Here is a 16552-nt window from a genome sequence, read left to right as displayed (position 1 = left end):
GGTTTGTCCTTGACTCAATGAATTTCATACATTGTCTTCATGCAGAACTATTTTCAAACAAAACCCCAGTAATGAAACAGTTCAAGGCAGAGCTGCTCTGGTTGATTTTGGGGTGGCATGGCGGAGTTGGCAGGGAAGGTCCATCTACTTGGTTCCTTCACCTCTACTACAAAGCTATAGCTTCTGAGAAATTCTGGGAACATAGTTTGAAACACTGGATTGAGGGAACATTGGAGACTCTCCTCTCTCAAAATTCTATTAATGGACTCAGGGGAGGAAGGCCAAGGTCTTGGTGAGGGAAGACGTGGGCTCTCTTCTGGTCTCTGCCACTTTATGCTGAGGGAGTACCAGGAGTCACCTCTCCAAAGAGAGAGAAAAAATTGTGGCCTGGGCCAAGGCCAATGGCCCTTCTCACAGCTAGACACAGGGAGCTAGAAGCCATATTTCTCTGGACTGGATGGAGATTGATGAGGGCTTACTGACTTGTGTGACCTGGTCTTGCCTCTCCCTTTGCTGCCTCCCCATCCGCACCCCCAAAGCTCAGAAATAAAGGCACCTAAGCTCACTTGGCAATTTCTCTGGGGTTCAAAGTTAATCAGAATCTCATACACAACGTAAATACTCAGTCTGGCACTAACCCAGATGAGACAAGGGCGTGAGTCACTTGTCACCATCCTCCATCTTGTGCAGCTGGTCCATCTGTTTAGCTGTGCAGAAGCAAGCCCTGCAACAGGGTTCAAACAAAGCCTAACAGAAAAGGGTTTAATGAAGGGAGTATTTACTAGGGTGTGATTAGGTTTAAGAAAACCAGCCGGGCGTGGTGGCTCACGCCTGTAATCCCAGCACTTTGGGAGGGCGAGGCGAGAGGATCACTTGAGCCCAGGAGTTCGAGACCAGCCTGGGCAACATATGGAGACCTCATCTTTACTAAATTAAAAAAAAAAAAAAGAAAGAAAAGAAAACCCTCAAGACTTTAAAGCACCCACGGACTAGCAACAGCTCGAAGCTTTATCACCACGAGGCCTGAAAGAACAAGGACAAGGAGCTGTTACCAACTAACAGTTGTTGTTCAGGGAACTAACTGACAATACCATCTCCATGTTACAAGTGATGAAACTAAGGAGAATGAGAAGATAAGGAACCCAGGATGTGGAATCCCGGGGGAAGAAATTTAGTGAATCTGAAGCATCTAGCGGCTACCAAGGCACTTCAGAGACTTCCCCCGTGGAGGGTTAAGACACCAGCCTCACCTTGATCTTCCCGGCCGCCCACTAGAAGTGACCGGAAAAAGAGCTCGACTGTGACGACTCGGGACTACAAGTCCCGGCATGCATCTCTCCGCGTCTATCGCAAAACCTTTCAACTTCAGGATAAAAGGGCTTTTGGCAACCTTGAGCGTCGGGACCTGTAGTCGCCCCAGTTGGGGCTAGACGCTTGCCGTAGGGCACTCATTGGCGCCCAGGGCACCACCCTCTCGCCTTTGCCTCACGTAGCTTCACCAGCACGCACACACGGCGCGTGCCCACGCCCTCCGCCCCCTCCCCGGGCCTAGGGCGCAGGCGCGCGCAAGCTCCCCGGGCCCAGTAGGCTGGGGGTGGGGGAAGAAGGAGAAGGAGGGGAAGGGAGGGAGGGTTGGGTGTCTACTCTGGTGAATAGACGGCTGTGGGGCATAGAAGCGTGAAGGCCTGGCCGCCGGGCAGGTGAACTCTGCACGGGGTCTAGGGCCCGCGGAAGGGTTCGAAACCGAGTCAGCGCGCCTTGCGAGTAGGATTCACGGCACTGTGACCCGGAGGTCCTCAGGGGGCAAAGCCCCGGCCTAGGCCCCGCGGAGATGCCCAGCTGCGGTGCTTGTACTTGCGGCGCGGCTGCCGCCCGGCTCATCACCTCCTCACTCGCCTCCGCGCAGAGAGGTAATGAAATAGTGCCACTCTTGAGCCCTCAGCCTTGTGGGAGGGGGTGGACTGACCGATGGCTGGGGGCCCTGGGGAGGGCACGAGGCCTGCTGCACCTGGGGAGTGTGAGGGAATGCGCGGCGCTTCGCCCGGCACCCACCAATTTCCCCGTGGAATGGGGCTCTGCCAACCTCTGGAGCAGCCGTTGCTCAAATTGGAAGTAAACTTCTTCCCACGCGCCTGCCTGCGCGCTTTCAGGCCTGCTGACTTTGGGGCCGGAATGCGGCCACTTCGTAGAAACCCTAAAAGAGGCACAAAATGCTCCTCTTATTAAAAAATGTCTCCAGATCCCACTCAGCCCTGCCGGGGACCGCCGCCTGCCACGGCTGCGGCTCTTCTTCCGCAGCCTGGCCGAGATCCCCCTCGGGCCCGCTGGGGGCTCCAGGAGGGGCTCGGCTGAGGATCTGTCCCTACTAGGGTCCCCAGGACTCGGGGCACCCAGCTGGCCGCCCCAGACGCAAGCCGCGCGATACCCGAGATGTTACTATCACTGTGCGGCCCAGACACTGGGACATAAACAAGGTTCACAATACTTCCCGGCGTCAGGCAAGCCCCGGGGCCCGCAGGACAGCGGCGGGAGAGATGGGGAGAGGTCCCGCAAGAGTTGGTTCGGAAGTACTTGGGTGTTTCAGCAGTCCTTTGCTGGCTTTCCCAACTTGACCGGGAGGTAGTTTCCTAAGAGTGGCGCATGTTGTTTACCTTTTCTTTCTGTTTATCTGAAGCTGTGAAAGAATGGCGCCCCAGCCAAGAGAGTCTGGAAAATAAACTTTTTTTTCTCTTCCTCAAATCTGTGGATGTCAGACGACGAGGCTAGATCCTGTTAAAATGACTGACTTCTAGACAAATTCGTTTTATTCTGGCTTATCGGTTTATGACCCTTGGATGGATGTTTAAAAAGGCCCCTTTTATCTAACTTTTAAGCCAATTATAAAATCCTTATTGTTTACTAAATATGTCTTCCAGTTTCTTTACTACAGAAGGAGGGATTGAATGAGGTAATGTGGGCAGAAGCATTTTGTAAAATGATACATAAATGTAAGGGAGTGAATTTAATCCTAAATCGATGTTAAGCCTCAACCAGTAGATGTCCCGATTCCAGGAATTCGATTTGCAAACACTTTAAAGTGACATTTTTAATCCATCTATCTGACATATATTCATATTTGTCGAGGGCCCACTGTGTGTCAGGCCTTCTTTTAGTGCTGGAGGTAGAGTGGTGAATAAGTCCTCACCCTCAGGTTTAAATCTAGTGGAGTAGACAAAGAATAATACAGTTTCCAGTGGGTGGATGAAGTATGTGTGTGTTCTCTTTGGTCAGGGACGGCTTCTTTGAAAGTGTTATTGATCTGTTCTAGCCAATAGTCCGTGAACACTTTTGAATCATAGGACATAGGCAGTTATCTTTTTTTCTTTTCAAAACAACTGTTTTCTTTTCTTTTGTCTTTTCTTTTCTCCTTCCCTCCTTCCTTCCTTCCTTCCTTCCCGTCTTTCTTTCCTTTCTGTCTTTCTTTCCATCTTCTATCTGTCTATCTGTCTTATTTTCTTTTTTTTTTTTTTTTTTTTTTGAGACAGAATCTTGCTCTGTCGCCCAGGCTGGAGTGCAGTGGCGAGATCTCAGCTTACTGCAAGCTCCGCCTCCCGGGTTCACGCCATTCTGCCTCAGCCTCCCAAGTAGCTGGGACTACAGGCGCCCGCTACCACGCCTGGCTAATTTTTTGTATTTTTAGTACAGATGGGATTTTGCCATGTTCATCAGGCTGGACTCCAACTCCTGGACCCTAGGATATCACCCGCCTTAGCCTCCCAAAGTGCTGGGATTACAGGCGTGAGCCACCGCACCCAGACTAGTATTTCTTTTTAAAAACAGTTGTTCTGAAATTTAGAAAGCTTTGTCTGTATGATAAAGTTCTGTAAATAGCGAAACTTAAATTGTCTTTTCTGGTTGCTGCCAGGTAATCTGGTGAAATATACTTTACAGAAATACTTCTCTTTTTTGGCTTTCAGAGCTTCTTCACCTGAGGTTTACAGGCCTCCAAAGGGTCCTTGGATAGAATTCAGAGATTCTGTGAACTTTATTTTCACTAAGCTCTAACTGAAACACGTTTCCTTAGCCTACGAATGTAGGCAACACATCCACAGTAGTCTTAGAAGTGTCTGTGAATTTGTCATCAATCAGAATCAGAAATATTTTCATATCACATTATAGTTGCTGATATTTCAGAATGTTGCTCATACTTTTTACTACTTTGAAATCATAGTAATTATTTAAAAAGCTGTTAGATCTTATTTAATTTTGCTTGTTAATAGGCATATTTTTAAAATTTTTTGATAACTACTTCATTATAATTTGTTTCCTTTGTTATGTATTTTATTTTATACATTTAAAAATATTATTCTGAGAAGAGATCTATTCAGAGGCTTCACCAGACTGCTCAAGGGGTTCATGGCACAAAAAGTGTTAGAAACCCCAATTAGTTTGCTACAGAGCTTTATCATTTTTATGAGGATTTTATGATTGGTGAATGGTCATTTTGATTGCATCTGTCACTTTCCCTCAATTACTTTTTCTTTTTCTGTCTTTTTTTTTTTTTTGAGACGGAGACTCTGCTACTCAAGCTGGAGTGCAGTGGTGCCATCTCGGCTCACTGCAACCTCTGCTTCCTGGGTTCAAGCGATTCTCCTGCCTCAGCATCCCGGTTAGCTGAGACTACAGGCACGTGTCACCACGCCCAGCTAATTTTTTGTATTTTTAGTAGAGATGGGGTAGCACCTTATTAGCCAGGATGGTCTCGATCTCCTGACCTCGTGATCCGCTCCCCTGGGCCTCCCAAAGTGCTGAGATTACTGGCATGAGTCACTGTACCCGGCCCCCTCAATTACTTTTTCTAAGCCTACTTTTGAGATTGATACTTTATTTATTTATTTATTTATTTATTTATTTATTTATTTATTTTGAGACACAGCCTTGCTCTGTTGCACAGGCTGGAGTACGGTGGCGCAATCTCGGCTCACTGCAACCTCTGCCTCGTTCAAGTGATTCCCCTGCCTCAGCTTCCCAAGTAGCTGGGATTACAGGCACCTGTCACCATGCCTGGCTACTTTTTGTATCTTTAGTAGAGACAGGGTTTCACCATGTTGGGCAGGCTGGTCTTAAACTCCTGACCTCAAGTGATCCACCCACCTCAACCTCCAGTGCTGGGATTACAGGCGTGAGCCATCACACCTGGCTCCTTCAATTTTTTTTATTGTGGTAAGATACATATAAGATTTACAAGACTTAACTATTTTTAGTGTATAGTTTGGTAGTATTAAGTACATTGATACTGTGCAACCATTGCCATCATCTTGTAAAACTGAAGCTCTGTACCCATTACAACAATAACTCTCCATTTTCCCCAACCCCCAGGAACTGCCATTCTACTCATTGTCTCTATGATTTTGCCTTCTAAGTACCACATATAAGTGGAATAACACAATTTTTTAAAGAATTTCTTTTTTTTTTTTTTTTTTGAGACAGAGTCTCCCTCTGTTGCCCAGGCTGGAGTGCAGTGGCACAATCTTGGCTTACTGCAACCTCTGCTTCCTGGGTTCAAGCAATTCGCCTGCCTCAGCCTCCTGAGTAGCTGGGATTACAGATGCCTACCAGCACACCCAGCTAATTTTTGTATTTTTAGTAGAGACAGGGTTTCACCATGTAGGCCAGGCTGGTCTTGAACTCTGGGATTACAGGCATGAGCCACCGCGCCTGGCCTTAAAGAATGTTTGAAGTTTGTTTCCATTGTTACAGATTTTTTTTTTTTTTTTTTTTTTAGATTGAGTCTCGTTCTGTCACCCAGGCTGGAGTGTGGTGGCACGACTTCAGTTCGCTGCAACCTTCGCCTCCCGGGTTCAAGCGATTCTCCTGCCTCAGCCTCCCGAGTAGCTGGGATTAAAGGCGCCCACTACCATGCCTGGCTAATTTTTTTTTATTTTTAATAGAGACGGGGTTTCACCATGTTGGCCAGGCTGGTTTTGAACTCCTGACCTCAAGTGATCCGCCTGCCTCAGCCTCCCAAAATGCTAGGATTACAGGGGTGAGCCACCACACCTGGCCCAGATAGTATTCTTCTATAATAACAGACGAGTTGCTGTCAGATGTTTATTCTCATTAGTAGAAATAATAAGAATATAGGGCATAAATGGCTTTTTTCAAAATCTTACAGGTGAGGCAGATGTTGAAGTCCATTCAAACTTTGAAAAAGTTATGACGTGGGTGATCTTGCCTTACTTACTTCCAAAGGACACATACAGAAACACCTTTATTTATTTAGAATCTTTCAGAGGCCCAGACCTGCTGGCCTGTTTTTGAAAGGACTTTGCCTCTGTCGGTGTCATTTTTTTCTCTCAGTTTATACTACTGCTGTGAAAATGATAGCTTTTTTTCAACCTCCTTTATGCTCAAGGAATTTTTGTTTCCAGGGGATTTATTGAGGCATGTCTATATTTGATGTAGATTTCCTTTTATTTTCAGGTATTTCTGGTGGTCGCATTCGTATGTCAGTTTTAGGAAGGCTTGGGACATTTGAAACTCAGATTCTGCGAAGAGCTCCTCTTAGATCCTTTACAGAAACACCAGCATACTTTGCCTCAAAAGATGGGATAAGTAAAGATGGTTCTGGAGATGGAAATAAGGTAATTATTTTATCTTACTGGCACCTGTACACATTGTGAGTTCCCTCCTTTAAAAAAATATAATAGTACTGTCTCTTACGGGCTTATATATTTTCTGTAGGAAATATGAGATAGCTAAAATGATCTGAATAATTTTATGTAATTAGATGTTTCATTTTGAACCTTAAAATACTTTTATAAGCATTGCACATAGTAAGCAGTAATTAAAATTTCTAACACCCCAAAGTAGTAAAGAAGTGTCATTAAATGACTGTTAGTCAGTAGTATTGAATTAGGAATAGCCATCATTTCCTGCTTTCATATAATTCTTACAACTCGTGACGGTATAAACCTCACTTTATCCTCTACCTAAAAATTTCAGATTTGTGGTATAACTTAATGGTGGGCTACTCTGGTAGCCTAAAAATTTCATATTTCTGGTATAACTTTATGTTGTAGCTAGTATAACTTATGTTGGTAGTTGTATTGGGTCAGTGACTTACCAGTTTTTTTCATTATGTGAATTTGACTAACACTTGAGTTAATTTTATATGTTAGACAAAATGTGAGGCACTTACATATCCATACTTAACCTTAACAGTGACTCTGATGTGGGTAAAATTATTCCCATTTTAGAGATAAGAAAAGTTAGATCTCAGAATAGTCAGAGTCGCTACCTACCATGATAGTAACTCCTGATTCAATTTCATTGAAATGTAGTTTTTTACCCTTAGTAAATTTTCTAGTGCCTGAGTCATTGAATGAAAGCTATTTATTATATATGTTGGCACATGTTATACAAAGGACCACAGATATACATGTATTTACTAGAACTGATTCGATTTTTGAAGTAAATAGATCTTCTGACACCAGTAATAGAATTATAAAATATACTAATAATTTCATCCTAGAAATATAGAAAATTATAAAATTAATTACAAACAGTATTGTTTATATTTAAATTGGTTGCCTGAAACTAATAATTGACACTCTTCCTTTTTTCACCTCCATAAACGTTAGAAATCAGCGAGTGAGGGAAGTAGTAAGAAATCAGGCTCTGGGAATTCTGGGAAAGGCGGAAACCAGCTGCGCTGTCCTAAATGTGGTGACTTGTGCACACATGTAGAGACCTTTGTGTGTAAGTATTACATCTTCTACTGTTCTTTTTTCCCTACATTTTCTATAAATTATTAAATGTATAAAAATATGTAAATTATGTAAAATGTATAAATATAGGCCAGGCGCAAATGGCTTATGCCTATAATCCCAGCACTTTGGAAGGAGGAGATGGGAGGAGCCCTTGAGCCTAGGAGTTCAAGACCTGCCTGGGCAACATGTTGAGACACCTGTCTTTACAAAAAAAAAAAAAAAAAGCCGGGTATGGTGGTGCATACCTGTGGTCCTAGCTACTTCTTTTAAGAAGGTTGAAGCTGCAGTGAGCCATGGTCATGCCACTGTACCCCATCCTGGGTGACAGAGACCCTGTCTCAAAAAAAAAAAAAAAAAAAAATGTATATATATATATATATATATATATATATACATATATATATAAATTGTATTAAATGTGTAGAAATATGGATTATATGAAATAGATAAATGTATGTGACTTTGTATGTTATATAAATTATATGTAAATTGTATGAGCTTACCTGATTCTCTCTTATGTTCACCATATGCTAGAAAATCCTCAGGACTGGTAATACTTTGCACTGTTGTGTAAGAGATAATTTAAGAAAAACATTTGCTTTTTTATTTTGCTTACTTGTGTTTATTTCGAATTAGATTTTGTGCATTTCTGGATGTGATCATTAGACTATAGGAGAACCAAGACTTATTTATTCTGTATTTATTACTATGTTCTTTAAATATATATTGAGTATCTCACATGGCTGGGAAGGCCAGTCATTCATATATTAAGGTAATTTCCCTTAGTACTTACCAAAGGAGGCAAGCCCTCAATTCTGGGAAGCATCTGATAATTATTAATGATTCAGACACTCAGAGAAGGAAGAAATCAGGGCTGGGCACAGTGACTCACACCTGTAATCCCAGCACTTTCGGAGGCTGAGGTAGGCAGAGTGCTTGAGCCCAGAAGTTCAAAACCAGCCTGAGCAACATGGGAAAACCCCATATGTATAAAAAAATAAAATTAGCTAGGCATGGTGGTGCATGGCTATAGTTCCAGCTACTTAGGGACTGAGGTAGGAGGATCGCTTGAGCCTGGGAGGTGAGGCTGCAGCGAGCCAGCCATTGAATTCCAGCCTTGGCGACAAAGCAAGACCGTGTCTCAAAAAAAGAGAAAAAGAAGGAAAAAAATCGTCTATCCTACTTTTGCTGTTAGTGTCAGTAACTCTCCGAAATGCAAAGATTCTACTACAGATATTTTCATTAATGAATCAAATAATCAAAAAACTCATTACTTACATAATTTAGAGTTAATGGTAATGAATTGTACCACCATGTCAGCCTTCCTATACAATGCAATTGAAGAAAGCTTCAAGATTGTAAGACTTCAGTGTCTGATGGTTGGCTAGAGAGTATTGTCTATCTCCTAACCTTAATATTGAGACTTTGGTTACAATTTCACACTTACCATTAACCGTAATTGGCCACGATATGAAAAGTTACTAGATGTAGTGTGTTTTTATGTACTGGAAAGACTTAAAGTAGCTCCATCCCATAGCTGGAATATTAGGGGTTCTGAACAAAATTTAATTTGGATCACTACATAAAATGAAAGTGGGCCGGGCGCTGTGGCTCACACCAGTAATCACAGGACTTTGGGAGGCCGAGGCGGGCTGATCACTTGAGGTCAGGAGTTTGAGACCAGCCTGCTCAAAATGGTGAAACCCTGTCTCTACTAAAAATACAAAAATTAGCTGGGCATGGTGGCGTGCATCTGAAGTCCCAGCTATTTGGGAGGCTGAGACAGGAGAATTGCTTGAACCTGGGAGGTAGAGGTCATGGTGAGCCAAAATCACACCACTGCACTTCTCTAGCCTGGGTGACAGAGTGAAACTCCATCTCAAAAAAAAAAAAAAAAAGTAGAACTGGATGATAAAACCTTCTAAACAAATTTGATGTGATATAATAAAATTATACAGAGGCTGAAAATTGTTCAGTTTATAAGGTCAGTGTCTTTTATTTTAATCAAGAAATTTTCCTCCTTTTTTTTCTTCAAAGAAACATTTCAACCTTTACAGACCTAAAGAATAATTTGTTGCCAGGCACGGTGGCTTACGCCTGTAATCCCAGCACTTTGGGAGGCTGAGGTAGGCGGATCACCTGAGGTGAGGCGTTCAAGACCAGCCTGGCCAACGTGGTGAAACCCCATCTCTACTAAAAATACAAAATTCGCTGGACGTGGTGGTGGGCACCTGTAATCCCAGCTACTCAGGAAGCCGAGGCAGGAGAATTACTTGAACCCAGGAAGCGGAGGCTGCAGTGAGCTGAGATCACACCACTGCACTCTAGCCTGGGAAACAAGAGTGAAACTCCACCTCCAAAAAAAAAAAAGGAAAAAGAATAATTTCTTAGAGTAGAAAAGGAAAGAAACTAATATTTAATAAATGCCAACATACATAGTTTTATTCTTGCAACCTTAATTTTGCCAGAACAAAGAGTATTCTCCTTTTTATAAATGAACAAATTGAGATTTAGCAAGTTTAAGTAACTCATTCAAGGTCACATAGCAGTGAAGATTTGCTATTCACCCATCTGGAGATTCTTTAGGAGTAAACTAGCTCCTCTTGGGATTAAATTTATTTTCCTTCTATGCATTCTTTCCAAAACTTGCCAAGTTGTATTAGTCACTAAAGGTGACTGTTAAACTTAAGAGATTCCCAAACTCCTTCCCTAGAGATTAAGATTCTGTAGATGTGGGATGGGGTCCTAGAATTTGTATGTTAGTAGTATCTGTATATTATTAGTTAGACCAAGTGTGGAAACACTACTTTAGTGTAATCAATTCAAGGCTGAGGCCTGTTCGCTTTGAGAATTCTAATTGTGGGTGGTGATATAGGAGTAGAAAATGTAGAAGGAAAGAATAAAAAAAGAGCACACACTTATGTGCAAAATTAATAGCAAATGTGTTGATTCATACATCACTAGGCTCAGAAAATATGCAGATGATCATGATACTGTCCCTGTCCTCTGTAACTATTTGTAGGCCCTAGCAGTGCAGTGAGCCCCTGCTCCCTTAGTTTTGTGTACCCATAATAAAAGTCTTTTCAGAATGCATCCTTTTGAATCCTTCTGTGTCTGATCATTAAAAGTTGGGTCTTCATAGTCCTAAAGAGAGTTTTATTTGATCTCAGGTTACTAACAGGTTGAGCATCCATAGTCTGAAAATCTGGAATTCAAAATGCTCTGAAATCCTTTTAAGTGCGTCATGACGCTTAAAGGAAATGTTCCATTGGAGCATTTCAGATTTCAAATTTCATGTAGGGGTGCTTAACCAGTGTATTTCTGTGAATATTCCAAAACCTGAAAACATTTGAACTCTGAAACACTTCTGGTCCCATGCATTTTGGTTAAGGGATACTCAGCCTGCTTTTTTGTTTGTTTTTTGTTTCTATTTTTTTTTTGAGGCAGAGTTTCGCTGTTCTCACCCAGGCTGGAGTGCAGTGGCTCGATCTCAGCTCACTGCAACTTCTGCCACCTGGATTCAAGTGCCAGCCTCAGGTGCCTCAGCCGCAGCCTCCCAAGTAACTGGGATTACAGGTGCCCGCCACCATGCCAGGCTAATTTTTGTATTTTTAATAGAGACGGGGTTTCACCTTGTGGGCCAGGCTGGTCTCGAATTCCTGACCTCAGGTGATTCACCCGCCTCGGCCTCCCAAAGTGCTGGCATTACAGGCGTGAGCCACCATGCCTGGCCTGCATTTTAAGTCTGCATTTATTTGGATACTAGTTTGTAAACATCTTTTTATATGCTTTTTGGTCAGTTGTAATTCTTTTGTGAATGGCCTGTTTAAGTAATTGTCTACATTTTGTAATTTTAATTATTTTTAATTACTTGAGGAATGCATATATATAGATCCTTCTTTATGAGAAAAGAATAGACCCTGATAGATGAAGCTGAAGTTCTATAACATATCTTCATTGAACATGTGATTTTTTTAAAAGTATAAATAGCATATTCATATTTTTGCAAATTGCTTGTTTTCAGTATGCAATGTTTTGAGAGCTGTGTATGTTAATGCAGTTGACTCTTGAACAGCGGGTTTGAATTGCTCAGGCCCACTTATACCTAGCTTTTATTCAGCCAAACACATATGGCCAGCATATATGAGGAGCTAACTTTTCATATGTGTGGGTTCCACAGGGCCAACTGCAGGACTTGAGTATGCATAGATTTGGTTATATGTGGGTGGTCCTAGAACTAGTCTCCTATGTGTGCCAAGGGACAGCTGTACATGTGGGCCTAATCCTTTCCTTTTAAAAATTTGTTTGAGTTATCATCATTCGTATACCATGCAATTCATCTTCAGTGGTTTTAAAATATTTACCAAGTTGTGGCCCGGCACAGTGGCTCATGCCTGTAATCTCAGCACTTTGGGAGGCCGAGGCGGGCAGATCATGAGGTCGGGAGTTCAAGACCAGCCTGACCAACATGGTGAAACCCCATCTCTACTAAAAATACAAAAATTAGCCGGGCTTGGTGGCATGCATCTGTAATCCCAGCTACTTGGGAGGCTGAGACAGGAGAATTGCTTGAACCTGGGAGGCGGAGGTTGCAGTGAGCGGAGATCATGCCACTGCACTCCAGCCTGGGTGACAGAGCGAGACTCCGTCTCAAAAAAAAAAAGGCCTGGCATGGTGGTTCACCCCTGTAATCCCAGCACTTTGGGAGGCCAAGGTGGGTGGATCACGAGGTCAGGAGATCGAGACCAGCCTGGCTAACACGGTGAAACCCCGTCTCTAATAAAAATACAAAAAATTCGCCTTGTGTGGTGGGGCACGCCTGTAGTCCCAACTACTCAGGAGGCTGAGGCAGGAGAATCTCTTGAACCCAGGAGGCGGAGGCTGCAGTGAGCCGAGATCGCACCACTACACTCCAGCCTGGGCGACAGAGCAAGAGTTTGTCTCGTCTCAAAAGGAAAAAAGATACTTACCAAGTTGAATGATCATCTCCACTATCTAATTCCAGAACATTTTTCATCACCCCAGAAAGAAACTCCGTAGCCCTTAGTCACGCTCCACCCTCCTCCCCTCCTAGCCCTGTTAACTATTAACTACTTTCTCTATCAATGGATTTGTCTACTCTGGGTATCTCATACAATGGAATTATATGATATGTGGCATTTCATACCAGCCTTATTTTCTTTAGCATGTTTTTAAAGTTTATCCAGTTTGCAGCATATATCAGTATTTCACTGCTTTTTATGGCTGAATAATATTTCATTGTTTAGACATTTATCAGGTGATGGACATTTACATTGTTTCTGCTTGTTGGCTGTTCTGAATAATGCTCCTGTGAACATCTGTGTACAAGTTTTTGTGTGGACGTGTTTCTGATTCTCTTGGGTATATGTTTAGGAGTGGAATTGCTGGGTCATGTGGTAACTCTGTTTAGTTTCTACAGAATTGCTAAACTGTTTTCCATAGCAGCTGTACCATTTTACAATCTGACCAGCAATATGAGGGTTCCAGTTTCTCCACATCCTTTTTACCACTTGTCTTTCTTTTTTTTTTTTTTTTTTTTTGAGACAGAGTCTTGCTCTGTCACCAGGTTGGAGTGCAGTGGCACTATCTCGGCTCACTGCAACCTCCACCTCCCAGATTCAAGCAATTCTCCTGTCTCAGCCTCCCAAGTAGCTGGGATTATAGGTGCCCACCACCACACCCAGCTAATTTTTGTAGTTTTAGTAGAGACGGGATTTCACTATGTTGGTCAGGCTGATCTTGAACTCTTGACCTCAGGTGATCCTCCTGCCTCGGGCTCCCAGAGTGCTGGGATTACAGGCATGAGCCACTGCCCCCAGCCTGTCTTTCTTTATTCATAGTGGATATGAAGTGGTATCTCATCATGGGCTTCTTTTGGTTTTATTTTGTTTTTAGAAACAGGGCCTTGCTCTGTCGCCCAGGCTACCATGCAGTGGCGCAATCATAGCTGACAGTAGCCTCACCTTTCTGGGTTCAAGTTGTCCTCCCACCTCAGCATCCTGAATAGCTGAGACTACAGGCAAATGCCACCCTAGAGACAGGGTCTCATTTATGTTGCCCCGGCTGGTCCGGAACTCCTGGGCTCAAGTAATCTTCCTGCCTTGGCTTCCCAAAGTGCCGAGAGTTTTTGCTACCTCCCGGGACTCACTGTGGTTTTGATTTGCATTTCCCTAATGACTAATGATAATCTTTTCTTATGTTTATTGGCCATTTGTCTGTCTTCTTTGGAGAAGTGTCTATTTAAATCCTTTGTCCTTCTTTTTTTTTCCCCCCCAGACGGAGTTTCGCTCTTATTGCCCAGGCTGGAGTGCAGTGGCGTGATCGTGGCTCTCTGCAACCTCCACCTCACGGGTTGAAGCAGTTCTCAGCCTCAGGCTCCTGAGTAGCTGGGATTACAGGCACCCGCCACCACGCCCGGCTAGTTTTTCTGTATTTTTAGTAGAGATGGGGTTTCACCATCTTGGCCAAGCTGGTCTTGAACTCCTGACTTTGTGATCCGCCCTCCTCAGCCTCCCAAACCAACAAAATTTTATATAAAGAAATATAGGATACTTGTAGTAGCTGTTTAAAGGAAAGAATTTATCTCCTGGTAACTTAACAAAATTAGATTTTTGCCCCTTGTTTTTGGAGTAAAAATGCATTGGCCAGACGTGGTGGTTCATGACTGTAATCCCAGCAGTTTGGAAGGCTGAGGCGGGTGGATCACCTGAGGTCGGGAGTTTGAGACCAGCCTGACCAACACGGAGAAACCCCGTTTCTACTAAAAATACAAAATTAGCTGGGCATGGTAGCGCGTGCCTGTAATCCCAGCTACTTGGGAGACTGAGGCAGGAGAATCACTTGAACCTGGGAGGCAGAGGTTGCGGTGAGCTGAGATCGCGCCATTGCACTCCAGCCTGGGCAACAAGAGCGAAACTCCGTCTCAAAAAAAAAAAAAAAAAAAGTGCATAAGTGCATTGCAATGCTTATTTTTTTTTTTTCCCAAAATAGCATTTTGATAAATAACATTGAATCCTTGAATTTAGGGATATGTTGAAAATATGTCAGTGTAAAATTGTGTTGCAAATATTCAAGTCAAATTGAAGCAACCTTTCAACAATAAGCAAAGAGGGATGTGATTTGTTGGTGTTTAATCCTTTTCCTTTTGACCTAATTTCCTTAGAGAAATATTTTGTACTTGTGCTCTCAGGCCAGATTTTCCTGTCACACTGCCTGAACTAGATCAGAGGCTTCTCTGCCCTTTAATCCTTGCCCTGTTTACCATCAGTAACAATTGTAAACTAGTGCCTCATCATTATAAAGGCAGTGACTATCTTTCCCATTGATGGGAAGTGGTGATTATTTACTTAGGCTTGTGTTAGTCACAGATGCTTCAAATAGCTTGATCTTTTTCTTTAGGTAAGCATTTATACGTGATCAGTAAATAGGAAACATGGATGAAACCTCTTATTCCTTAAAATTTGCTATTAGAATTTATCCAAAAAAAATTTTTTTTTGTGACTGAGTCTCGCTCTATTGCCCAGGCTGAAGTGCAGTGGTGTGATCCCAGCTCACTACAACCTCCGCTTCCCAGGTTCACGCAATTCTCGTGCCTCAGCCTCCCCAGTTGCTAGGATTACAGGCACAAGACAACACTCCCGGCTAATTTGTATGTTTTTAGTAACGACAGGGTTTCGCTATGTTGGCCAGGCTGGTCTTGAATTCCTGACCTTAAGTGATCCACCTGCCTCAGCCTCCCAAAGTGCTAGTATTACAGGCGTGAGCCACCTCGGCCGGCCCAGAATGTGTTTTTAATTAGTCTTGTGTTTAAGAACGGAAACGTGGCCGGGCGCAGTGGCTCATGCCTGTAATCCCAGCACTTTGGGAGGCTGAGGCGGGTGTTTCATGAGGTCAGAAGATCGAGACCATCCTAGCCAACATGGTGAAACCCCATCTCTACTAAAAGTACAAAAATTAGCTGGGTGTGGTGGCGTGCACCTGTAGTCCCAGCTACTCCAGAGGCTGAGGCAGGAGAATTGCTTGCACCCGGGAGGCGGAGGTTGCAGTGAGCCCAGATCGTGCCACTGCACTCCAGCCTGGGTGACAGAATGAGACTCCGTTTCAAAAAAAAAAAAAAAAAAGGAAGAAGAACAGAAACACAAGAATTGATTGAATTGATAATGAAGTGGTTTTGTTTGTTTTTGAGACAGAGTTCTGTTGCCTAGGCTGGAGTATAGTGACGTGGTCTCAGCTCACTGCAACCTCCGCCTCCCGGGTAACCCTCAAGGGATTCTCCTGCCTTAGCCTCCCAGGTAGCTGGGATTACAGGCACCCGCCACCACACCTGGCTAATTTTTGTATTTTTAGTAGAGACAGGGTTTCGCCATGTTGGCCAGGGTGGTCTCGAACTCCTGACCTCAGGTGATCCACTTGCCTCGGCCTCCCAAAGTGCTGGGATTACAGGCCTGAGCCACTGCGCCCAGCCTAAAGTTGTTTTTTTAATGTGGAATTGTCTACTTTTTTCATTTAGATTAGTTTGTAAAGATGTAGGTGTGCTTGCTAGTGCAGTTTTCCCTATAATCTGTGGATAGATATTTATATTTAAAATTTTCCCAAAGGAAAAAAATTCCATGAAATTTTTTTTTTCTCTGCAATTCTCTCTTTCTAGTTGGGTTACACAAAAATGTATTACTTAGACATACTAGCTTTGTATTTGCCACCTGTATCTATAAGAGATTCTCTACCAAATTGCTTTCTGAGGTCCCTGGTTACCCATTAGTAGGGTTAGGCTGAGTTAAGCA

General features: G+C 43.2%; 1 protein-coding gene across 1 annotated transcript in view; it reads left to right on the top strand.

The window, feature by feature from the left end:
- The first annotated feature begins 1561 nt into the window (after positions 1 to 1561).
- CLPX (caseinolytic mitochondrial matrix peptidase chaperone subunit) overlaps positions 1562 to 16552 on the top strand; it is a 38534-nt gene continuing 23543 nt past the window's right edge. Inside the window, exons 1-3 of the mRNA XM_030814570.1 lie at positions 1562 to 1910; positions 6463 to 6623; positions 7623 to 7740. Coding sequence (XP_030670430.1) covers positions 1832 to 1910; positions 6463 to 6623; positions 7623 to 7740 — 358 coding nt within the window. The 5' untranslated portion in view covers positions 1562 to 1831. The remainder of the gene's footprint in view (positions 1911 to 6462; positions 6624 to 7622; positions 7741 to 16552) is intronic.

The sequence above is a fragment of the Nomascus leucogenys genome, chromosome 6 (assembly GCF_006542625.1).
Source record: "Nomascus leucogenys isolate Asia chromosome 6, Asia_NLE_v1, whole genome shotgun sequence".
Lineage (NCBI taxonomy): Eukaryota > Metazoa > Chordata > Mammalia > Primates > Hylobatidae > Nomascus > Nomascus leucogenys.
Note: the sequence above shows the minus strand (reverse complement) of the source record. Positions and strands in the feature narration are given on the sequence as shown.